At 32.1% G+C, this 27,314-nt stretch overlaps 2 protein-coding genes, 1 non-coding gene and 1 pseudogene across 3 annotated transcripts in view; 1 reads left to right on the forward strand and 3 right to left on the reverse strand.

Moving 5' to 3' along the window:
• The window catches only part of LOC107028212 (elongation factor 2), a 37,679-nt gene extending 32,872 nt beyond the window's left edge, over positions 1 to 4,807 (reverse strand). Inside the window, exons 1-3 of the mRNA XM_015229256.2 lie at positions 4,712 to 4,807; positions 3,651 to 3,781; positions 917 to 3,358 (exon numbers count right to left, since the gene is read on the reverse strand). Of these exons, the coding sequence (XP_015084742.1) occupies positions 918 to 3,358; positions 3,651 to 3,741 (2,532 nt within the window). The 5' untranslated portion in view covers positions 3,742 to 3,781; positions 4,712 to 4,807 and the 3' untranslated portion in view covers position 917. The remainder of the gene's footprint in view (positions 1 to 916; positions 3,359 to 3,650; positions 3,782 to 4,711) is intronic.
• Positions 4,808 to 10,229: 5,422 nt separating this feature from the next.
• LOC107027733 (IQ domain-containing protein IQM1) lies at positions 10,230 to 12,442 on the forward strand. Its single transcript, XM_027919309.1, is given in 8 exon segments — positions 10,230 to 10,246; positions 10,524 to 10,603; positions 10,606 to 10,693; positions 10,794 to 10,908; positions 10,999 to 11,064; positions 11,153 to 11,241; positions 11,332 to 11,419; positions 11,536 to 12,442. Coding segments are annotated over 8 exon segments (933 nt in total). The 3' UTR covers positions 11,926 to 12,442.
• A 1,466-nt stretch (positions 12,443 to 13,908) lies between these two features.
• On the reverse strand, positions 13,909 to 14,096 carry LOC114078489. The gene has a single exon (XR_003580171.1). It is a non-coding gene; the product is annotated as a U2 spliceosomal RNA (small nuclear RNA).
• Positions 14,097 to 17,358: 3,262 nt separating this feature from the next.
• Positions 17,359 to 17,527, reverse strand: LOC114078488 (annotated as a pseudogene).
• Positions 17,528 to 27,314: the final 9,787 nt, after the last annotated feature.

The following is a 27,314-nucleotide window of genomic DNA, read 5'->3' on the forward strand; positions in this document are numbered from 1 at the left end:
TTATAAGTGTATTAAAATGTGTGATGAATGTATTATCATCATTAAAACTTATATTATATGTGAGTAATAAATTGTTCTTTGTAATATGTATTAAATTTATATTATAAATGAATTAAAAATGATCAAGTGAGAAAAATATTATTATTATAAATAATAAATATTTTTTTATCATAATATATTTATGTAAGTTTCCCTTAAAGAATATATATGAACTATTTTTGCAAGAGTAGATATACATGAGTTATATTTGTAACAGCAAGATTTTCATATTTTTCAATTAAAAAGAAAAATCTAATGATTTCCAGTTTAAGACCCGGAAAATTTTACTAAAGGAAAAACGTCAAACAAACAACGCAAAATATATATATACTCATTGTTGTGCATCCTAGAAGGAAAAGAACGGGACGCTTGGTTTGGAATCTGTATTGGTAAAAGACAAAATTACTTAGTTAAGCCAAAATACTAGATTTTAAAACTTAAAAAGGAATGAGAAAGCTCAACGTATATCACAATTGAAAGAGCACACCGGATTTAATTTGCTGCAATTTCGAAAGTTAAACCGCAAAAAGAATTAGCGATTGTCCTGAAACACTTGCATAATTAATCTAATTCCATAGAGAAATTATTTAATCATATTTGAAATTGCACTTTGTTAAGAAACTAACACAGCAAAATTATCTGATCTTTGAACTAAAAGGCAACTTAAAATAAAATACGACAGAAATAGTTTTATCCATAGAAAAGATAAAGAGGTAATAAATTCTGCAACAACAAACTTACGAGCTAGTATCCTAATCAACACAAGATGATCAAAGTAATTAATTATCCAAACAGATAGATGATAAATGCAAAACAAAACTTTCGCGGAATCGATTGAGCAGGTTAAATATCATCTGCTGCCATCTCAAACATATGCCTTACAGCTTGTCCTCAAACTCGGATAGAGGGGTCATCTGATCCTTCAAACCCTTCCTCTTGCGGATATCAAGGACGAGTTGATGAGCTTGTGAGCCAGCTTCCAATGGGTCAGATGACATCATTTCCCAATGATCAAACACACATTGTGGGAAGGCTTGACCTGAAGTAGCAGCTCTCAAGGTACCTGAAAATCCAAAAGACTCAACAACAGGAAGGTAAGCCTTGATGTTGTAAAGAGGAGTTCCTGGCCTCTGCATCTCCTCAAACACGTGTCCACGCTTCTGATTCAGAACACTATAGATACCACCAAGGGCTTGCTCCGGAGCCTGAATTTCCACAAGGTAAACGGGTTCCAACAGGCGGGGTTTAGCAGTAAGCTGAGAAGCATAGATAACCCTCCTAGCAGTGGGAATAACTTGGCCACCACCCCTGTGAATAGCATCAGAATGAAGAACAACATCACAGACTTCAAAGCAAATACCTCTCATGTTCTCTTCAGCCAATGCACCTTCCTTGGAAGCCCACTGGAAACCAGCAACAACAGAATCCTTAATTTCATTCAGGTACTGAACTCCCTTACACATATCCACCACCATGTTGGGACCAGTTGTCTCAGGACCAAAGCACCAAATCTTCTTTGCAAGATCTTTGTCCCAGCCAAACTCCTCAGCCAAGATCTTGGAACGAACCTTAGGGTCATCCCTAGGGCCAATGCGTCCCTCGTCAATAGCCTCGGCAAGCCCTTCCTCCATTGGTCTAGCCTCCATGTACAAACGGTTATGCTTGTTAGGGGACTTGCTCATCACAGTTCGGGTAGACTTCTCGAGGACTGTCTCACGGAAGGACACAACGGGATCAGATTTTATAATTTCAGCACCGCCCATAAAGTCATCCTGCAAATCCTTCAGACAGATCTCAAGGTGGAGTTCTCCAGCACCAGCAATAATATGCTCTCCAGACTCTTCAATAGAACAAACAACCATAGGATCAGACTTAGCCAGACGTTTCAACCCTTCAACAAGCTTGGGAAGGTCAGATGCGACCTTGCACTGAACAGCAACACGCACAACTGGTGAGACAGAAAACTTCATTGCTCTGATAGGGTGAGCATCGACTTCCTTTTCATTGGTCAATGTTGCATTCTTGGTAATAAACTGATCCAAACCAACCATGGCAACAGTGTTACCACAGGGAACATCCTCAACAGTTTCTTGCCTCTTACCCATCCAAATAACAGTTCGCTGGATATTCTTAACATATAGATCCTTCTTTTCACCAGGAACATAGTTAGGACCCATGATTCTAACCTTCATACCAGTCGAAACCTTCCCAGCAAAGACACGACCAAAAGCAAAGAACCTACCCTTGTCAGATGCTGGAATCATCTTTGATACATAAAGCATAAGCGGCCCTTCTGGGTCACAGTTCCTGATAGCATTAGCATAAGCATCATCAAGGGGTCCCTCATACAAGTTCTCCACACGGTATTTTTGAGCTGTGGACGGTGATGGGAGATGATATATCATCATTTCAAGAAGAGCAGTACTTGCGGGAAGCCAGGTCTGCATCACACGCTTCATCAGTGCCTTGCCCATCAAATCTTTTTCATCAGATTTCATGGTTACACCAAGCTTCTGCAACATAGGCCAGAGTTTATCTTTCTGATCGTTCATGCAAGTGTTGATAATCTGCTTAATTGGCTCATAGCAGAATTGAACAAACCCACGCTTGCACGAAGCTGTCCCGGTGTTTTTTGTGGTCCACTTTTTGGTGGCAGGGTCAAAAAAGTTCTCACCCCACAGCCTCTCCATCATCTTAGACTCATCAACACCAAATTTGGAAGCATACATCTTGGCAAAATTGGTGAGAGTGAAAGCCCACCCATGCAATCCAGCAGAGAAAGCAACAGTACCCTTCTCAGGATAAACCTGGACATCACCAAGAAGGGGATCCTCATATGTAGCCATGATAACATTAGCGTTCTCAATAACTCTTTGGAATGTCTGATAGGCCTCCTCTCCATCAACCTGAAGCTCGAGGAAACACCTGTCCATCTTGTTAACTGTCAAGACGGGACGAATCCTTTCACCAAGGGCCTGACGGAGCACAGTCTCTGTCTGGACACAGACACCTTCCACACAATCAACCACAACAAGCGCACCGTCAGTAATACGAAGAGCAGCAGTCACTTCAGATGAGAAGTCAACGTGCCCAGGTGAATCGATGAGGTTGATGAGGTACTCGTTCCCATTTCTCTCTCCCTTGAAGTTCCTCAAGGAGTCATCAGTCATCTCGTAGTAAAGTGAAATACCAGTGGACTTGATGGTGATACCACGCTCAGCCTCATCTGCACGTGTATCTGTCATTCTGACATCACCTGCTACTTCCTGAGCAATGATACCAGCAGCCGCCACCAGAGAATCAGTAAGGGTAGATTTTCCTGTCAGGTCAAGTACATCATGGAATTAGAACTCCAAATCATCTGATAAGTTAAACCATAGATGGTACACTATCACCAAAGAAACGCAAAAGAGATGAAAACTAATGAAACAATGTTACGCAAACTGTACCACCCCAAAAACATACAAGGTTGTTTCACTGCCCAGATTGATTCCAGGTAATCAGAAGGGAAAATAATTAATGTTCCTTCCATTTGACAGGTATAACAATTTTACAAGAAAGAATTTAAACTACCAGTGTACGATTTAATAATTATATTTATAGTTCCTTACCATGGTCCACATGAGCAATAACAGACATATTACGAATGTTATGCTTGAAGTCCATAATCCTTCTAAGCTCTTCAGCTGTGAACTTCACCATCTTGAATGGCTGTCAATGTAACTACAAATTCGTCTTGTTCCTGCCATTTGAAGCACCAACAAATATTAAACATCAAGTGAAGTTTATTCAAAAGATATCAAGTGGACATAAGCATAAACAAGGAGTATTTCTGAAAAAAAAAATATGTTTACAATCTAAAACAAAGTATATTTCACTGCAGGCTTATTACAACAATCAATAAAACAAGCTAGTGAAATAAAATATGTAGAGCACATATACAAGTAAATACTTGTAATTTCCAAATTTACGAAAATAAGCAGGCAGCAACAATTGAGAAAGATTTTTTTTGAACTATCATACTAAGCAACTTAATAATGTATAGATCTGTTATAGCCCAATGAGTGAACTATCAAATATTACTAAAAGCTCTAATGATATTTATCATTTATATATACACACACACGTATGGCGTAAACATAATTCCTAAAATAGATTAAGGCAATATCATATCCCCTCAAGGTTTAGGTTACACAAATATCCCTTCATAAAACCTTGCACATACGGTATCACTCTCATTTTGAACAATATTTCAATCATAAAAAGAATGAAAACTGATTTAGTAGCTACTAGTTAACTCTAGGCCTGCGTTATTCGTTTTAACCATAGATCTCGATTCTAAAATGTTTTAATAGCAATTTGTACCCATATTTCCTTCAACGTTTTGCCTATTTTAGTTAAAGATGTAAAGCTAAGCATACACACAAAGTTAATACGATACTGACTCAATTGGTTATGATATTATTCAATAGATAATCCAAGGAAAGTGACTTGATACTAATAACTGGTAAACAACATAGAAGAAGAAAGCGTTTTACGAATTAATACAAACTATTATGCATAAAAGGAGATTAAAACAGCAAGTTATCGATTAACAGTTGATGAAGATTGCTATATGAACAGAGATTATACACATCAAAGCATGCGAGAAATGGAAATGAGAGGTACTTACAGTGCAGAGAGAAGGAGGCGGCGAGGTCTTCTCTTTGCAACACTGAATATTGTACCCTCACGCTACTAAGGGTATTTATTTTTCAAACACTCCGTCTATGGGCCGAAAAGATGGACTAATTGGGGCCTAATATTTATGGGCCTTATTCGACTGTGGGGAAAAAATGGCACAGCATGTACTCTCTTTTAATTAAAGGGAACTTTCACACTCTTCGTAGCTATAGTTTGATAATTACAATTTATAGCTACATGTTATATGAAGGAGAGAGGCAAGCGAGACTGGAGAGAGAGGGGGAAAAGAGTGGGAGAAATGTGAATTGTATATGTATATCGGTTAGATAATTGTGTATTATACATATGTATTTGTATATATGGCAAACGATATTGGGAAAGGAAGGAGAGAGGCAAGAAGACTGTGAGAGAGAGCATAGAGGTGAGCGAGCTTGGGTGAGGGAGGAGAGAGTCAGAGAGGCGAGTGAGAGAGGGAAAAGAGTGGGAGAGAGGTGAACTCTATATGTATATAGCTAAATAATTGTATATTATACATATGTATTTGTATATATGGCAAATGAGATAAGGAGAGGAAGGATATAGGCGAGCGAGACTAGGAGAGGGAGGAGAGAGGCGAGCGATAGAGGGGCACAGAGTGGGAGAAAGGTGAATTGTATATGTAAATTATTGTATATTATACATATGCATTTGTATATATGGCAAGCGAGATTAGGAGAGAGGGGAGAGAGGCGAGCAAGATTAGGAGAGTGAGGAGAGAGGCGAGCGAGACTTGAAGAGGGGGGAGAGAGGCGAGGGAGATCGGGAGAGGGAGGAGAGAGGTGAGCAAGAGAGGGGCAGAGAGTAGGAGAAAGGTGAATTGTATATGTATATAATTGTGTATTATACATCTGCATTTGTATATATGGCAAGCGAGATCGGGACAGAGAGGTGAGCGAGATTGGGACAGTCAGGAGAGAGCGAGCGAAAGAGGGCAAAGAGTGGGAGAGAGGTGAATTTTATATGTATATAGGCTAAATAATTATATATTATACATATGTATTTGTATATTCTGGCGAATTATACATATACAAACGTGACTATTTATACAAATCGAAGTTCACATAATTAATATATAATGTTAGTCAGCAAATTATAGCTATAATGAATAATTAAATAGTATAAGTTTGTTTCACCGCGTAATTTTCCCTTTAATTAATTGGCAATATATGACCCCTTTTTTATCTTTATAACCAAAAAAAAGTTTTTTAAGATTAAAATTGGATTATTTTGGACTATTTGGCCACGTTAATATATGAGAAATAAATTAATTTTAAATTTTAAAAGTGAAGACATGCAAATCTTATAGAGAAGATATAACATCAACTTTTAACACTTTGTCACCAAAATTATCCTTCATCCATTTATTGGCTCCAAAATGTCCTTTTCATCCATATATTGGCTCCAAAATACCCTTGTCATCCACCTTTGGGTTCAAAATTGACGACTTATTTAACGTTTTTAAAAATAAATTGTTTAAATATTTTTTAAAATACTTGGCCCTCAACTATATAATTTAATTTATTAATATAATTTTTAAACCAACCCACTACCCACTCATACTAACTAAACTCCACCCAATTAATAAACCAATTATAATATCAAAATAGCCATAAACACTACTAAAACACGACGAAATGATAGATTCCTGAAAATGACATCTAAAATTATTCGAGTCCGAATCGAAGCCCCAATTAAATTTAAGTTGAGCCGCTTATTTAGGAGGACACTTTCAATAAGATTCTCTTTCAAGTTTGAATTTAAAATTTATGATTAAAGGTAAAGAAGTAGTACATCCCGAATTAATTCATTCACTTTTTTAAAATATAATTTTATAAATATTTATGATTTGTTTTAATAAATTTAATATATTATTTTTAAAAAGTTATCTATGAAGTAACATCACATAATTGATATGAAAGAATAATTAAGATGAACATAGTCAGACTTTTAAGTTTATCGGTAATTTTAATTTAGACACTTGAATGTATGATAATTTACTTCTATAGATATTTTCGCCTCAAATTTTTAAAAACACTCATCGGCAGTAGCTTTTTTGTTGTTGCATTAGTAATGTGACGGGTTTATTGATTTTGTAGGTTTAATTAGTAATAAGTGGGTAGTGGATTGATTTATAAATTATACTAATAAGTTAAATTATAACAAATAGTTGAGTGTCACGTATTTAAAAAATATATAAATAGCTTAAATTTAAAAGCGTTAAATAAGTGATCAATTTTGAACTCAAATGTGGATGACAAGGGTATTTTGGAGTCAATAGGGGGTGGGAAGGATATTTTTGGAGTCGATAGGTGGATGAAGGGTAATTTTGTATCATTTTCAATACTTCGAGGGTACTTTAGGCCCTTTTCCGAATATTAATTGATAATGTAAACATTTAGATCATTCTAATTTTTCCATCCTTATAAACAAAGTGTTAAAAGTTGATGTTATATCTTCTCTACAAGATTTGCATGTCTTCACTTTTTATATTATTGTTAACTTTTTTCTTATTTTTTAATTTTTCAAGTTGAAAGTTATTATATTTGGGCAAAGATTAAGGAGATAGTAATTGATTGTGGGTATCAATTATTATGGTTAAGAAATATATTTCTAGAATTATTCCTAAAAAAAAAGAGATTTTGATTCTGATTTTGTTGAATCTCCACCCAAAACTTCAAATTTTAGTCATGCAAGTTCTTCGCAGTATTCGATTCGTCATAACGATAATTTTAAAGGTAAACAATGTGATTCGCTTGGTGTTGTCGATAAAAAATTTCAGAAAAGAGTTATTCCAGTTGAGCTTGATAGAAGGATAAGGATTATAATAATTCTACCACGTCCTATTTAACCCTCTACTCCTATTTTTTTTTGATATTTTTTTCTGATTTTGTGTTAGGTAAGTAGTACATATATGTTTGGAAAAATCTTTTCTATTAGTGTACGAATATAACATAAATAAATGAAAAATGAAAAATAATCTTGTGGCGACAAGTAAAAAATATTTTCGATATGTATATATCTAACACAAAGAGAAAAATTGAAAGCGAAAGGTTTGGTGGGGCGGGTAGAATTAATATCTAAATTAGTATTTGAAGGGGGAGGGGGGAGGGGAGGATATGTAGTAAAAAATGCTTCTATAAAAGAAATTTAAACAAAAAAAAAAAAACTAAAGAAGGTCCAGGGTGAGGGTGGTGAGAGGAAGTAATGAAGTGGGGTAAGAAAAATATTTTACATTTTATTTTATAAAAGAAATATTATTTTTTTGGGTAATAATTTTTTATTTTTTTATTTTAACCAATACTAATAATTTATTTATTTATTATTGTTTTGTCCATGTGAAGTGTGTGATGTGATATTTTCTAAAATAAAAGAGGAGTGTATTACACACACCATGATAAAAGTGGTATAAAAGAGAGAGGTGTTTCTCAAACTAAAAAGTGATAGTTTAAGTATGAAACTCACACTCTCAATAGTTTAGATATGAAACTTAAAAAATGATATAATTTAGGAGTGTTTTTTGACATTTATCTCTAATAAAAACTTTAAGCAATAATGTCATCATATTTCTTCTTTCGTGTCTTTTCTTTTAATATACAATTAATTTGAAGTCAAACACTCAAAATATTAATAGATGAGCGGAAGAAAAAGAAATAAGATTCAGAAAACATCTACGATCAACAGATTTAATATTTACTTTTTTATTTTTCATCCGGTCTTTGATGCTTGTATTGAAGCTCTACCTAAATTTGAGTTCCCCATTCAGAACACATTTGAGGGTGGTGCTTCTAATAAGATTTTTCTCCATACCCATAATTGAATACAAAAACCCATGATTAAGGGTAGAAAAGTCATATCATTGTACCATAATCCACTTTGATGAATATCAATATTATATATGATGTCAACGGCAACCAATGCAAGGACAATACTGTTTTGCTATTCCGAGGCCATGGATATATATATATATTAATAACTGAATCACAATTTTCTCATTCGTTCTTATTTCCAAACTTTTACAAGTTTATTGAAAAATTATGATAAATTATTTTTAAAGTGTTAACTTGATTTAAAAAATTAAAGAATGGCAACAATTTTCAGAGTTGGACTGTTTAAGAATAATTAAAAGAAGAGACAAAAGTTAGCGATGTTAACATCAAAGTTAGATATAAAGACTAAAGTTACACATTCAATAAAGATTAACTAAATTTAGTCTAATAACAGAAGGACCAAAACTAGGATAAGGTAATAACATGGGAACTACAACTATTATTTCCCCTTTAGATAATCATATTTAAAATTAGTAGAATAAAGCTTTTTTTTGAGACAATTTTATTCATTTCTTATCATTACTGTTACGCTTTTTATCCTGTTCCTTCTTAAAAATATAATCAATACAAGTACAAATGTCAATTAGAGACAGTGTAATTTTAGATGTTTGTGATGTGTTAGCTCAATAATGCATGATGGCATAAGGCAAAGCCCCACACCTAAAATGATTAGCTTTTATCTTAACATAAAAATGTTGTTTGCTTATGCACATATTTCTAGATTTCAAGACCAAGTGAAAATAAAAAAATAAATAATCAACCAGACTCAATTCCTTCCCCTTACCTTCAATGAAAGTCTATACAGACATATTTTTCTGTTAGTAGGACCACCTACTTTTTTCTACTGCACAATTTTGATTATTCAAACTACCCTTTCTACTATAAATATGTGATTTCTAACAACTCAAGACCCGTGCAACATTATTTTCCCTTCAACCAAATCCATAGAGGAATAATTCTTTTTCATTTCAAGGTGAGAAATTGATAAAAATTTGAAGTTCATCTTCCATTTGGGGTTTGCTAAACTTTTATTTCTTGACATATGTGCCTAAGCAAAATCTATGTTAGGCGTTGTTTCTTTACTGTTCTTGGTAGTGTTGATTTCTTTGTGCTCAAAATCTATTTTTGTTTTCCCTTCAGGGGGTTTGGGGGTAGGGTGAGCAAGACCAGTTGATTTTCCCATTGTCCCTTCTCTAGTAACAAATTTTCATATTTTTCTTTTTTTCACATGTGGTTTACTATGTTCAGGTGATCACACCTTGTTTTGTTGTTATTATGGTCCTTGCATATATCTTCTGCACTGCTTTGCTATTAGGAGTTATGTTTTTCCTTTTAATTACTGCTTTGATTTGCTTGTGGCTCTTTTGGAAAGAGCCTCTCCGTTTCGGAGAGGTAGTGGTAACGCTTGCATACATTTTACCCTCTCCATACCTCACTTTGTGGGATTTCATTGGTTTTTTTTTTTGGTTGTATGTTCATATTTTTCTTTTGCTTTTAATGTAACTGCTGAAAAAAGTTATTAAAGTTTTCCTCTTTACTTTGTGGGGTTTGGGGGAAAATGATGGGGTTGTATTTCAGTCACCTTTGGTGTTTCTAAGTGACTTTGAATGAATTGGAATATCCTAGTTTGTAACAAAACCAATGGTTTCTGTTTGCAGGCATCTGAGCTCTAATTGTCCATTGAATGGGGCTTTCTCTTTTATTTACTGTTGTCAGCATGGAATGAGATTCTAAGACATAGTTATCTTATTTTTGCTGACACCATGAGAAGAGCTATCGTGAGATCGGTTAGCATTGAAAGGAAAATAGAGAATTGTCTTTGATGACACTCAGTTTCAGAGAAAAAGAAGATAAGAATGTTAGCAAGTTTGATTGTTCAGAAGAAAGTCTAAAACATGAGAAATAAAAGCTTAAAACTTCTATTCCGATAACTAGTTTGGTTATTGATCAACCACCAAGAATCTCGATTCCAGAGCCTTTTGTGTTCTTTTCTCCAAGACCTGTTACTGAACTTGAATTGTTGCGACTAAGCTCCAGATGGTGTAAAAGAGTTATTGGACAAGGAGGAACCTTGCAGATTGTGTTGTAGTCGTTGAAAAGCTCTGGTTCGTTTGTTTCTTTTGCCACCATTCTCTTATGTAAATTCAATTATGTTTGTAGTCTTGGTTTATAATTTTTGTATTACTGTACTTCTTATGGTTATAGGTGGAAAGCCTTGGATTCCGCAGCTTTAAAGCAGAGCTCTATATCATTTTTTGATGTCAATAAACATGAAGCTGCCGTGTCGAGGTGGTCACGTGCAAGAAAAAGGGCTGCTAAGGTATGTTAACGAGAGTCAACTATACGTCCATGTTGTCTGGATATAGTTATTTACTCAAGAATTGAGCAAAGTCATGCTTGTGGTTTACAGGTGGGCAAAGGTTTGTTGAAGGACGAGAAGGCTCAAAAACTAGCTCTGCAACATTGGCTGGAAGCGGTAAGACCTCGTTGCTATGTGATCTTTCATGTATATGAAGTCTTAAACATATACTAGGGAACTTATTTCGCTCTTTTCTTCACTACAGATTGACCCACGTCATCGTTATGCACACAACTTATAGTTCTACTATGATGTATGGTCCAACAGCAAAAGTACCCAACCATTCTTCTATTGGTAAGATCACCAGTCAGAAACACAAGTGGTTTAGGTTTCATTCATGTGTCAAATTCAAACTTGCATGATAAGTTTGCTTCTTTATTGAAGGTTGGATGTGAGTGATGAGAAAGAATTAAATCTTGAGAGTTGCAAGAGAACTGATTTGCAACGTCAATGCACCAAGTATTTAGGACCTGTAAGTCCAAATATGTAATCCATCTGTTATCTACTTCCTCCTTTGTAATTATTGCGCGTAATATATGTTAGATGGAAAATAATATTTTCAATATGTTTCATGCATTATTATCACAGAACGAAAGGGAAGCCTACGAAGTAGTTGTGGAGGATGGCAAGTTGGTGTATAAGCAAAGCGGAATGCCCCTGAATACAACAGCACGATCGAAGTGGATTTTCGTTCTTAGTACTTCAAGAGTTCTTTATGTTGGAAAGAAAAAGAAGGGTGTTTTCCAACACTCTAGTTTCCTATCTGGTGGTGCTACTACAGCAGCTGGTAGATTGTTTATTTCATTCTCTTTTGTTTCATTTCATTAACTTCAGTCTCATTTTGCGCTGCAGGCAATTTGGCCATACATCGGTCACTATCTTCCAACAGAAGATAATTTCAAGAAATTCATCAATTTCCTTGAGGAACACCATGTAGATGATACTAATGTAGTGCAAATTTCGCACCAGTACTACTGATGCTAATAGGCAAATCATTAACTTTTTACCTACAGAAATGTGCAATAGACGATGATAGACTTTTATCGGAGTCTAACAAAGACATGGAGAAAACCTTATCGCAAAATTGTGATACAGATAAAGCTAAGGACGATGGTCCGGTCAGTGATGTGTTGAAAATAACTGCTCATGAAGAAAACTTTATACATACCAGCAAAAACAAGATAGAAGAACCAGTTTTTGACTTGACCAAACGTTTGTCTTGCAAGTGGACAAGTGGCGTTGCTTCCGGTATTGGTTGTGTTAGCAACTATCCTATAGATCTTCAATCTCAGGACCTTGAAATAGTCAATCTATCTCCAAGATTTCACTTGTCTCAGCCCAAGAACTGTTATCCAATCCCTTCACCACGTCCGAGCCCAAAAATTCGTGTATCTCCTAAGCTTGTATACATGGGACTTCCAAGCCCAAGAGTTTCTGTTACTACCTTGTGAATTCACAGGAAAAAGGTGAATGATTTATTCACTAATTTTGTTGACCATGCCAATTAGTTCTTCAGCTAGGGTAGTGATAGGCATTCTTTGAAAGCTTTTGAATCTGTATTCAAAGTTTAGTCACCCTGCGAAATGTAATTGAGAAATAACCATCTTTTTATGGAAATAAAACCTGGACTAAAGTACCTCAGCTAAGTAGGCGTTTGGCCATGTGATACCATATCATGATATGATATCGTGAGATGGAACCAGCTTTTGGACATGCGATCTTACGCTGATTCCATCTCATGATTCAAAAAAACCATGATATGGAATCATATGAGAATACCATATCATGATTTGAGTTATTTTAATACAAAAATTGATTCACGAGTTTATATTTTGTTAAAACAATCCCACATTTATATCTACTAACCATTTATTTCACATGTAAATAAATTTTATAATCACATCATTATTTTTTAAAATTTATTATTCTCACCGACAAAAAATTTATTATTCTCACCGATATATAGTCACTTTAACTCACACTTCACGATTGTTAAGTAATAAAATCTTGAAGAGCCCGTGAAAGCTTTCATTTTTACTCAAATATATTGATGAAACAATTACTTAAGTGGAGAACAAATAATTTTGTAATAATTTATTATACGATTTTATGATTTTTTGTTTATTTGATAATATTGAATAAACAATTGAGGCTATTTTCATAATTTAGAACTTATGGGATTTTACGTTTATGAGAAAATATACAATACCAAAATTCCATATCGCATGTTCAAACAAAACTTCAATTTCATCTCATAATTCCATATATGATATCATATCGCATGGCCAAACGGGCCCTAAGTATGTTGGAGTTCAAAGACTCCCTTTATGTCATGAGATTCAAATATCACATGTGAAACTTCCAATATAATATGGTGGTGTTTCAAACTTTTACAAGTGAAACACATGTTTTGACTTTAATCTTTAATTAGTCAAACTAAGACAATTATAAAAGTTCATTTGTTTGAGTCCACATCTACACGGCTTTAAACTGTGAGCTATCATAAAACAACTGGCTGTAATAAAACTGATCTCCATTTTCTACCTAAGAATTGTATAATTTAAGATTTTTATAGATATCTTCTATAGGTATTTTAAGATGACATAATACATAAACACTGACCTTAGTTGACGTCTATGCGCTTCATCTTGGATAGAGACTTGAATTTATACAAAATTGAACAAGAATACACACTTGACATAATATGTATAGGACACCACATATAACACATGTTTACTTGTTCAATTTTATATAAATTTAAATATCTAATACATCCAAAGATTGAAAGTATCAAGTTAAAAGACATGTTTATCTATTATACCTTTTAAAATCACCAACAAGTATAATGGGCCAATAGATGCTCCCTCTGAAGTCTTTGGTATATAAAAGATGGCTACTTTGCCCATTTCACTTTTTCAATGCACAGAATAAGATTTCTTTACGAGAATCATACCAGAATTGGTGGTCTGCGCCAGGTTAAGGTTGTAGTGTAACACCAAGGCAACGTTCAAGAGTCCTGATAGCAAACTATCATAGGGACCCCTCCTCAAAAATTGAGTTAAAATGATGTAGATAAATACTCTACTTATCAAATATTAAATGGATAAGAATAGAAAAATTAACAACTTGATTTCTATCTTAAATCATATGTTTGGTTAAAAAAATATTTTTTAGTGTTTGGTCGGTGAATGAAAAATATTTTTCACAAAACATCTTTTATTTTTTACTAGAAAGTAGAAACTATACAGATTCTGACTCGAAAGCCAACCCCAATAATTAATCCAAGATCCGACCTAGATATGTAAATCAGAACTTGACCCTGACTCCCGACTCAAGACCCAACATTCAAACTGGACCTCAACCCTTGTCCCGACACTTAAACTGGGACACGACACTAATGACCAATATAGGATCTAACCCCAAAATTCGACCCAAATCCCAATTCTTAACCTATGACTCGACCCTGACCCTAACACCTAAAGCTAGACATGACTCCGACAATCTATTCGAGATTCAACTCCAACATCAGACTTGAATCAGATCCCCAATAATTGACCCGAATGTGACATTCCTACTGGATCGGCCCCAACCCCATTGACTGACCTAAGACCCTATCTCAACACTCAACCTAGGACCCAACACGTGAACCGGGACTCAACTTCCAAATTAGGGCCCAATCCTAACACCCAAAGCGGGATCCGAAAATAAAATTGAGACTCAAACATGATACTCAGATCGGGACCCAACTTTCAATCAAAGATCGAACCCCGACATCTAACCCGAAACTCAAAACCCAAATCAAAACCAAGATCCGACCCTGACATCCGACTCAAGACCCAAGTTTTGAACTGGAACTTGACCTCGACACTCATCCCGATTGATCTTGACTCTCGACTCTAGACCCAACTTTCAAATCGAGATTCAATATTGATCCTCATTCGTGACCCGACTTCCAAATCGGGACCCAACCCTGATACTTGACTTAGTGTCGACCTTGTCTCTTTGAAACTTGATATGGATACATGACTCAACATCCTAACCTGGAACCTCACTTAGGACTTTATGCCTATACCCAATATGAGATCTGACTGCATATCCTGACTCTAGACCCGAGAGTTGGGTCTCAAATTAAAGTCGAGAGTTGGGTTCCGAATCAAGAATCAAGAATTGAATCCCTAATTAGTATCAGGCTTCAATACCCGAGACTTGAGTTAGGATAAAAAAATTGAGTCCCTGATTAGTATCAAGAGTCTGTACCCGAGACTTGAGTTAGGGTGGAAAATTGAGGTGCGAGGTTGAAAAAAAGTTTTGAAAATGTTTTTGCATAAGTCATTTTACTTAAATTTAAGGAAAATCAATTTATTTTTAAAACGTTTTTCAAAATACTTAAACAAACCAACCAAATATGAAAAAATTGAAAAATATTTTCCAAACAAAAATTGTTTATAGACTTGTTACGTGAATCTTTTTTGCATTTTTTTTTTAAAAAAAAAACTATCCACATTTCTCAATTCTCCTTATATTTTTCTGCAGGGTAGGACCACCTACTTTTTCTAGTACACAAATCCTTAGATATCAAATACAAGCTTTTCTTTTCGAGACGAGAAAGGAAAAATGCACAAGTATCTCCTAGACTATGATCGAAATTACAGAGACATATCTTAATTACCCCCTAACTTATTTTATTTTGTAATTTTGTGCACCTTTTTAGCTTACTTGACATCCAAATATCTCCCAGCGCCTTAATTGCGTGGAGTCACGGAGTATGCCACGTAAGACAAAAGGTGTATAAAATTACCCAAAAAAATAAGTTCAGCGGTAATAGGACCTTAGTTTAGTGAAGGTGTGTCTCTTGGATTTTGATCGTAGTCTAGGGATACTTGTGCATTTTCCCGGTGAGAAATTATGGACTTTCAATCATGTTTAATGGCTTTTCTTCCATTTGGGTTTGCAAAACTTTTGTGTCTTGCCATATGAAGAGTTTTTTCTTTATTGTTCTTGGTATGTTGATTTCTTGAGCTATTTATTTTGTGTGTTTTGCAACCTTGCATATATCATCTTTTTGAAAACCAGAGGTGTTAATTTGCTCTCTCTCTTTTGACTCATTCATAATCTTTTTTTTTTTTTGAATTATGATACTATTAATTATCTTTTTCTGTTTTGGAGGAGAAATGATTTTTTTAAAACTACTCCTTTTCTTCTATCAAAATTTGCATGATCATTTGTTATTATCTTATCCGAGTATGTTGTTTAGGGTATTTTAATTATCATGTGATTTTAATGCGGTTTTGGCTACTTTTGCAGTGTTCGTTGTTTCGATTCTTTGTATTGTCCTCTTCTTTTTTATATCCGATATTTTGCACTTGAGTTTTCAGTAACAACCTCTCTACATGAGTAGTGATAACTAGTTTGTTTATTGACAAGGAAAAAAATGGATCAAGTACCAAGAATGTCAATTACTGAACTTGACGTTGCTACGACTAAGATCCAGACAATGTACAAGAGTTATAGGACGAGAAGGAACTTTGCAGATTGTGCTCTACTTGTTGAATAACACTGGTTTGTTTGCTGCCTTTCTCTTATGTAAAATCAGTTATAGTTTCTACTCTTGGTTTACATTTTTTTTTCCTTATAGGAGGAATGCCTGGATTCTGCAGCTTTAAAGCAGAGCTCTATTTCATTTTTTGATGTCAATAAACATGAAGCTGCGAATCAAGGTGGTCACGTGCAAGAACAAGGGCTGCTAAGGTATGTTAACGAGAGCCAACTATACCTCCATGTTGTCTCAGAATTGCTATTGAAAATCGAACAAAATTACGTTTGTGATATAAAGGCAGGCAAAGGTTTGAAGGATGAAAAGGCTGGTAGCACTGCATCAGTAAGACCTTGTGATCTTTCATGTATATCTATAATATGAAGTCTTAAACATATATTACAAAACTTAATTTGCTCTTTTTGTAACTGCAGATTGATTATCGTTATGGACATAACTTACACTTGTATTATGATGTATGGTTTAACAGCAAAAGTAACCAACCTTTCTTCTATTGTTAAGATCACCGGTCAGAAGCACAAGTAGTTTTGGTTTAAATTTAGATTATAAGTCTGCTTCTTTGTTGAAGGTTGGACGTGGGTGATGGGAAAGAACTAAATCTTGAGAGTTACAATAGAGTTGATTTGCAATGTCGATGCTTCAACCATTTATTTGGACCTGTAAGGTCAATATAATCCATTTGTTATCTACTTACTCCTTTGTAATAATTGCGCATATTTTATATGTAAGATAACATTTCCAATAAATTCTCATCCATTATTATTGTAGAAAGAAAGGGAAGCCAATGAAGTAGTTGTGGATGATGGCAACTTGGTATATAAGAAAAGCGGTATGCTTATGAAAACAATAGTGGCTTGTACTTCTATTTTTACAAGGATCCAAGTATAAGACCAATGCGACATTTGAGAGTCTCAATAGCAAGCTACTATAGTTAAGTCCCTTCCAAAAAATTAAGTTAATATCAGATCTGAAATTGATAAAAACAGATACTTCACTTAGTCTTAGCCAAAAGGCCGAGAAAGGTATGATTTTCTTCATATTAACTTGCTCAAACTGTACCCAATGCTTTCTGCCTCTCTTCATTTAAATGCTTGATGTGGGAATATATTCAGATCAAATAAAGTTACTAGCTTCTATATTAGATGGCTTGGCGTTTGTTAAGGTGATTATTAATGGTAATGAAGTGTTCCATATTATTTGGTCCCTATACAAAATATAGGTATTTCATATTGCTTACTTAATTTAAAATATTAAGGGAGTTTTATTTTATATTTTTCTCTTTCTACCTCTAGTATCAAATAGAGAAAAATTTTAAGATGATTATCATTTGGTCATTAGAGATATATAGCTATAGTTTTGAGTGTTTACAATTCATAGCCACTGTGTGAGATGCTAAGCAAAAACAAATGAATCTTTCCTCTCTAGTCTCTCTTCAATATTGCTCGCGTCTCTTCATGTCTCTCTTTCTTTACCTCTCTGTGTATTTTGTATTTAATTTCACCCTTCTTTCTTTGTATTTCGACATTTTTTGAGGCATTAATCGATTGTATTTGTTGTATATATATAATGTGCATTTCGGGTTGTTTCCCCACCCCCCACCCTCTCTCTTTATTATGTATCTCCGCCTCTTTTTTTATTTGTATATTTTATAAGTCGTCAAGCGATTGTGTTTGTTGTATTCATACACACATTTAGGTTGTATTCTGTATTTTCACCTCTATATAAATATATTTTTCTTGAGGTGTCAAGCGATTGTATTTGTTATGCATATGTGCATTTAGGTTGTATTCTGTATTTTCTCCTCTTTCTCTGTATTTTTATGTTATTTAGGGTGCTAAAGCGATTGTATTGTTGCTTTAATTGTGTAATATTTAGGTTGTATTCTCTCTCCTTCCCTCCCTCATTTTATATTCTGTATTTCCACTTCTTTCTATATATATTTAAACTTTTTATGTGTCATGCGACTTTGTTTGTTGTATTTATCCATTTACTTACTTTCTCTTCTGTATTTTCACTCTCTCACTTGCTTCCTCTTTACTTCTATATTTTTTTGAGTTAAGCAATTGTATTTGTGTGCATGCATGTAGGTTGTATTCTCTCTCCGTGCGTATTCTATATTTCCACCTCTACGTTTTTATGTTTTTTGAGGTGGTAGGTTGGGGTATATTTGTTATATTCACATTGGGTGCATTTAGGTTGTATTGACAAATACTGGTGGTATCAATAAGTACATTTTATATTGACAAATATAATCCACATGTATATAAAGATACAAACAATAAAAGATACAAGAGATTGTATTCGTTCACTCTAATTTCACTTATGAATTCATGCTCTTGTATTCATTTGTTCTAATTTTACTTGTATTTGTTCACACATTTGAGTTGTATCAATAAATACAATTCGGGTGTATGCAAAGATATAAAATAAAACACAAAATACATAGGATATTATATTTATTCGCTCTTATATCCGTTTACTTGTATATCATTTATATTCATTTGTGAATATTCAAAAATACAAGTGGTTGTAGTTGTTTAGCCATACATGTTTTTAGGTTGAATGCTATATTTTCAACTCTATCTCTGTATTTCTATACATTTTGAGGTATAGGCGATTAAATTTGTTGTATTAATATGTGCAGTTAGATTGTATTCTATATGATGAGGTGCATGGGCGGCTCTACAACTTTGTAAGAAAGAACAATCGTTTTAGGCCCCAAAATTTGAGGGTCCTCATTTTTTTAAAAAAAATTAATAGGTTGTAAGTCTTTTTTTTTATAAAAAAAATGGATTATTATTTATAGAAAATAAAAACTTTTTATAAAAGAGTAAAGAAGTAACAGAAGTTTGACAAATTATGAGTACTAGTCTCAAGAAAGATTAAATTATTGATTATAATCAACTTCATAAAAAATATATATTCAAATTTAAGACCTTCATTCGAATTTGGCATTAGACCACCGATTTACTAGAGCCGCTCCTAATGAGGTGTCACAAAATCTTAAAAAATAATTAGACAGAAAGCAAATTTATATAGTTATTTATTATTGTAGGTCTATAATAATGTCTTAGTTGATTGATTTTATTGATACAAAACAAAGTTTAATGACTTTTCTAAATAAATTTTCAAAATTGAGTGACCATTTGAGATATTAACCCAACAAAAAGATACACTTCAAATGCACAAAATACAATCAACGCCTCAAATCAGTCATATGCTCATGCTAGAAATTCGTCAAGGATATGTTTAGATAAATGTTTCTAGTAAACATCTTAGGGGTTGTTTGGTCCAAAGATCAATAGTGCAGGGATTAGTAATGCAGGGATTGATAATACAGGGATTATCTTTATTAAGTGTTTGGTGCGTTGCTTCTACCTAATTTTGTGTTCCTAATTTTGCGTGGGTTTAAAATTCTACAAGAAAATTTTCTTTTCAACTATTCCCTTGAGTTATTATGAGACTTTTTAATTCATATAATTGTGTCAAGGTAGAAATCGACGAAGAATATCTTTTATAGCCTTTTAACCAGCTAGGAGAAGAAAAAATTTATCACAATGTTCACAATTTTCTCACTTAAATTATTTGAGGGTAAATAATCGTCATCTTAATAAATTGAAGTTAATATCTCAAAAGGTCACACAACTATAAGAATTTATAGAAAAAAGTATTGAACATTGTTTTACATCAATAAAATCATTCAACTTAGGACTTTTATTTTACAAAATCACTCTTTATCATAAAATTAAAAAATAGCAAAATAAATTAAACAATTTTTATACTCAAGATGTTCTTAAATAGCAAAAATAGCTCTTAAATTTATACATCAACATTAGCATAGTAGTTCGATTATAATATTTATATTAATAATAATTAGATTAAATAAATCATATTTTAGCTATAAATAACGATATTTAAATAATAAATTTTGTAAACTAATCAATTTAAATAAATTTATAAGTACAAATATAAAACATAAAACCAAGAAAAATAAACAAAATGAAAGGATTTGAAGGGATACTTTTGGCTTTACATATATTAGTTCATGTATTACTAATACCATCAAATGGAAGATATTAGTTATACACCCTATAATACCATGGAGGATGTATAACTAATCCATGGATTAGTTAGACATAGGCTCAAAATTCCTACCAAACATAGTATTATATAATACCACACATAATACAAGGAATATTTCTCCTAATACTCCCTACCAAACGACCCCTTAGTGAGTATGTGATATCAATGTGTATATGGTACACTATTAAAAAAACAATGTATCAATAATAAATGAATGTAAACAGTGAACCGATCAGTGTATCAGATACATAACAAAAAGACATTAAATAATTTTGAACAAGTATTATTATATCATTTTTTGTCTATCTAACATAGAGACCGGTGTTTACTCTCTTAAAAAGAGTGAGCAACCTACATGAATTAATATAATTTTATTTTTACAACTACTTTTTTATAAAATATATTTTCTTATTTTCTTATATTTTAAGTTTTTTTTTCTTTCATTCTTCTTTGTTCAAAAATTCATTGTCATCTCTATTGAAAATTCACACTTTCAATGTCACCATTTTTACCACAACTTCACCTTCCTTTTTTACTACTATTAATTTGGAATCGACTCCTCTCTATTTCTCCTCTCTCATTTTTCTCCAAGTTTTTGCTTAGATGTGACACACATAGCATATGCAAGACTTAATAGCTAAGATTTGATTTATTAAAAAACGATTATAATTATAATTTAGATAACTAATATTTCATAAAAATAGTAATGGCAATATCATACAAATATATTATCTTTTCCATAAAAAAAAATAGAAAAAAAGAGATTATTATGGACAAGATAATATATCTATATGATTGTGACATTACTATTTTTATGAAATATTAATTATCTAAACTATAATTAAAATAAATATTAATTATCTAAACTATAATTAAAATTTTATTTTAGTAGATCAAATAATAGCCATTAATTCTTGCCTATGTCATGTGTCTAGGGGTGTCAAAAATGAACTCAAATATAGGTAATTAGTCCAGAATTTTAGGGGTTGGGCTTACGATAATTTGAATTTGGTTCAATCTCAACCCATTTGAAGACAATCTTCAATTTCAACCCGTTTTAAAACTTTTTATTAAAATATATTCCTATATTTACGGTATGAATTAATATCTATTAAACATCTTTTAGGGGTTTATCTATCAATTTGTTACTTTTTAAAAAAATAATAATATTGAGCTAAAATTTAAATTGTAGTTATAAAAGTTAATATCAATATGTTAAATTATTGAGATTAATCGGGTCAAATTGGGCGAGTCAAGACCCAATTCTTTTTTAGCCCATTTGAGCCCAAAGTAAACTTGGGAGGGTCAAGACGCAACCCGACTTCTATTTCAACCCATTTTAATATTCTTAATTTCAATCCGACCCGTCCATTGGACACCTCTACATGTGTCTCACATCTAAGCATGAACTTGGGGAAAATGGAGAGGAGAGAAATAAAGAAGAGCAAAATCCTATTATTTTACTCTTTTTAATTTTAAAACTTTAACTAAATATTTTTTTTACATTTGAACAATTTGATAAACTCATCAGATTTCAAGATGATTTGGAAGTGTCATATAGTTTTTTCTTATCCGATTTCAATTAAGTTCTTTCAATTTTTGAGAAATTCATTGATTCTTTTAAAATTACCATTTCTAATTTTGAAGTTATATGAAAATTAGTAGTTGTTGTTATCTCCAAAATTATAAACTTTTTAAGAAAAAATAATTTATTTTGTCATCAATAATTCAATAAATTCTAAAAAATAGTATGAATTCTAATATTCTATAAAAAAAATTGTCGAAGAAGAAGAAGAAGAAAAAGAAAAAGAAAAGAAAAAAAAGGAGAGTGAAATTCAACTTGACGTGGTGGATGGGGTGAGGGTGGAAGGTGAAAAATAAAGAAAGAAAATTGAAGGACAAATCACTTGAAACTAGGAGGTGGAAGATAAAGTAAAATTTAAGATGAATCAAAATTAAAATAAGTCAAAAAATAAAAGAAAAAAAAAGATAAAAGAAAAAACTCAAAAATAAATTTTTTTTAAATAAATTAACACATATCATGTAATGATAAACAACTTTAATAATTACTTTATACTTTTCTCATTATTTAGACATGAATTTTTCCTTCATACTCAACAACATCTACATCAATGAGATTATTGTTGGTAACTTCCATTGCAAATTTGCAATGGGTGAACTTGATTGTTCAAACACTTGATCAGTATTATATTGGGGGCTGGAGCTGATTTGAAATGGATGTGTCGATACTATCGAAGCAAAATATATACATAAGACAATGCAACTTAATAAACACAAAATAGTTAACCAATAAACAACTACATTCTCATCTTGATGATCTTTCCTACCAACATCTTTCAACAAAACCCTAAAATCCTAATTTAAAAGTATTAAATTATGTTAAAATAAATCTAATAGATATTAATTACATATTAAATATTTAAAAAAATTAAAATTAGATCATATATTTTAATAATCTATATATTAATGTAAATCAAAGAACAAATATTTGATATTATTGTCATTTTTAGTCTTGAAATGACTTTTTTTGTTAACATTAGTACTAATTTGAATTTGATTTGAACTTTATTAGATTTACTAACATCTATGAACTATAATCTTTATTGGAACAATCAGAACTCTAAGTTTCAAACTTAAATAATATGTTAAAAAAATAAAGTTATGAAAAAGTATAAGAAATATTTAGAAATTATATTAAAGTAATAATTCGGGTTAGTTCGGCCTCGGATTGTCTTTTTTAGTTAAATCAAACCAATCTATATATATATAGTCGGATTTTTTTCCCCATACCAAACCACTCGTTGGATTTTTTGATTTGACTCAATTTACAGTTTGATTTGATTTTATACACTCCTATTGTGTGTTATTTTATGCAGAATAGAAGATGAAATAACTAATACATGAATAAAATAGAGGAACTTTCACATATAGTCACTCAAAAATAGTCTAATTACTCTCCATAACTATAATTTGGTAATTACAATTCGTAGCTACATGTTATAGGGAGGAGAGAGGCGAGTGAAGGGGGCAAAGATTGGGAGAGAAATGATTTGTATATGTATATCGATTAGATAATCGTATATTATACATTTGTATTTGTATATATGACAAGCGAAATTGGGAAAGGGAGGAGAGAACGAACAAGATTGGGAGAGAGGGGAGCGAGATTGGGAGACGTAGAAGAGAGGCGAGCGAGAGAGTGGGAGAGAGGTGAATTGTATATGTATATCGGTTAGATAATTGCATATTATACATGTCCATTTGTATATATGGCAGCGAGATGGGAGAGGGACGAGAGAAGCGAGTGAGATTGGGAGAGGGAAGAGAGAGTTGAGCAAGCGAGGGTAGAGAGTGGGAGAGAGGTGAATTATATATGTATATTGGCTAGATACTTGTATCTTATACATATGTATTTGTATATTCTGACGAATTATACATATACAAATATAGTCAATCCACGTAATTAATGTATAATGTTAGTCGCGAGTGGTAATTATAGTAAATCATAGCTATGATGAGTAATTAAGTAATATAAATTTATTTAACCGCATAACTTTTCCAATAAAATAATACATAGATCCATTCTTAACTAATCTTTACATTACTAATATTTGCATAACTCTAATCGACTATCAAATCACGAGTCCATTTTAAAATCACATTCCTTTGCACGACATGTTCTTTTTCCTGAAGCCAATTAGCAAAACCCAAGAAACTAATTATAATCTAGTTAAAAAAAAATTAACATTTCAAATGTCCCCTTCTTTTACTTTTAATCACACTAGTATTTTTCTTTGAGATTTGTGTTTTACTTCTGCAGGTCCATCTCTGTAAAGCCTTTATTCCATTTATTTTTAAAATGAGTCAAAAACTAAAAAGAAAAAGAAAAAAAAAAGCTCAGCTACACGCACGATTGAGAATGATTACAAACATTTGTACATGTCCATGGTAACAACAGAGTAAGTATTGAAAATATATATCTTTAATTTTGATGCAAATTATTAGTTTTGTCTCCAAATTATTAATAGTCTTTAAAACATCTTTTTTATTTGACAAACTAAACTTAGATACACTCCTGATACACTTTCAGTTTGTCACATGACATAACAAATGCTCTCAAACTCTTGTGAACACGACCGACCTCTTAATAAAAAGCTAAGGAGAGTGTGGAAAACACTTTAAATTTGACAAGAATTTAGATATACATTTCACTCATATTGCAAGGTCGTTAATGAATATTTTTAAGCGATTAATAATTGATAAATAAAATTAATAATCCACGTTAAATTTAAAAATATTTTCAATATTTCTCTCTTCGAACAAATATTATATGACTTCAATTTCTTCTATTAACTTAAAGTCCAATTTGTTAATTGTTACCAAAAACTTTGAAAACAAAACGAGGGTACATGTAGTACTGTCTGCAGGTATTATAATATCCCAATTTTTTGTACATAAACATAGTAAATGTGAATAAAGAGGTAAAAGAGCATTAATTTTGTTTTTGGTCAAAGCCTCGAAGATAAGACACATTAAATGCACAATTCTAATGGCAGTATTTAATTGAAGTTGAAAAAAGTGTCTGTCTGACTGACTATAATAGACATGCCTGCCTATGTTTCTTTTTCTTTCTTTTTTTTGCAGTTAACAATTCTGTGCTTTTCTAACTCATTTATTTATTCATTCATTCAGACTTTCCACACCCAAATCACATTATTCATTTGAAAGCCAAGTATTCATGCATTGAAATTACAATAACAACATGTTTGGTAGTATTTTAGTTTAGTTACTCCTAGGTATAAAAAGCAATATATGGGGTCATTTGATACTAAGAATAATGTTAATAGAATTTATGTTTTCATTAATTATGCAAATATTTTTTTATTACATTGTTTGGTTTGATATATTAAAAATAAAATATATTGTATAATTTTAAATTTTATTTATTTTATTTATTTACCAAGATACCTTCCACAAATATGATAGAAAAGGTTTTGAGAGAGAACTAAATCTTTAATCAATCTAATATATGAATTAAAACCATTACATTACTAATATCATAGATTTTCATGAAGCAGTGATACACATTTCAATGCACAACCAAATAAGGTTAACTAATACACTTGTGAAAACGACTTTTATGAACTCGAAGTCATACTTAATAATCCTAGTTACCGCAATCCGTGAGCTATACATAGATTTTCTGGTGTATCCAAAATTTTATAATTTAAAGGAATTTTTATAATTAAAAAAACATAAATATAAAATATAACTAGTTCTCAGTACGAAGAAATTTATGTAATTTTTACAACAAATAAAGCTAGACTATTAAGGTCATAGTTACTTCTAACACCGATGAAAAAGGCCTTAATCCAACAAACTAATTAAGCATAAAAAACAATAAAGAGATGTGTTATTTTATAATTGTCTTTCAGGTCCAAAGGGTCAACTTTGATATGAAATATGAACTCATGATTCGAAATTGAAATTTTATTTAAATTCGTAATTTGAATTTTATTTAAGTTCAAATTTTTTCTGTAAATATGTAAACCCCTTAAAATTGTGATAACTATCAAAATTTCTCCAATTCTTGTACAGTATTAGTAATCAGCAACTCATAGTTCATAGACAAGGCATCAAACTATATACCCTTAGACGCCGCAAAAATAAATTAGAATATTAGACATCGTAAGATACTGCAAGCATAAATAGTCGCATATCTTTATTGTTTCTTCTATAGTTAAATGATTTAACTCTAAATTTTCAAATTTACATAGTTTTATAAAATTCACTAGTCAATAATAATAATAAGTAGTTATTTTTAGAAGAATCTTTTTCATATTGTACAAAAATCTCTTTAAGCTGAACATGTCTTCTTTTTTCAAAATTTAAAATGATAGATCCTTTTTTAATAAAATATCAAATCTTGGGTCAAATCTATATTTTTAAAAAAAATTGAAATCACAATTCAAAATTTCAAATCATAATTTTAAATCATGCTCTCAAGTCACATATTCAGACATTAATTTAAAATCATGACGTTATAATATATGTCCAAACGAACTAAGATGCAATCTAAATGGTTAAAGAAAAATTTAGATAGTGACACTAGCTAGTTTGATGTTTGTTTGATTGATGTAGTATGTGGTCCTTATCATTGAATTCATTCTACTTTTAAAAATATAAGTTTGAAATTATTTTTTATCTTTTAAAGTAGTAAAAATATAAAATAAAATCATATAGTATGTATAGCTATATTTCATATCGAGATGTATTGAGATCGCTTGAAACCTATCGAATGTATGTTATAGCATCCACTAGTACTAGTTTCAATAAGGCCAAACCCATCGGTGGCCCACTAAAGTAGGTACGAAATTTCACTTGGACATCTCAACTGGACGATGTTCATTTTAGACACCTCATGTAGGGTTTCATCATGTCATTTTAACACTTTTTTTTCAATAAGCAAAAACATATAATGTGTGTGCATTACACTCGCGAGTGACCGGTAAAGTGTCCAATAAAATGAGGAAATTTGTCATTTCCCCCCAAAATGATTCTTAAACAATGAATTCTGATAAAACCAAAAAGATAACCAGTGAATTGGTGACACATGACATTTTGCCCAAATAATTACAAAAGGAAAACTTAATCACTTTTAGAAAAAGTGTTTTGCAGAATACCAAGCCCTCCTATTCCCCCCCACCCC

Source organism: Solanum pennellii, chromosome 8 (assembly GCF_001406875.1).
Source record: "Solanum pennellii chromosome 8, SPENNV200".
In the NCBI taxonomy this organism is placed as follows: Eukaryota; Viridiplantae; Streptophyta; class Magnoliopsida; order Solanales; family Solanaceae; genus Solanum; species Solanum pennellii.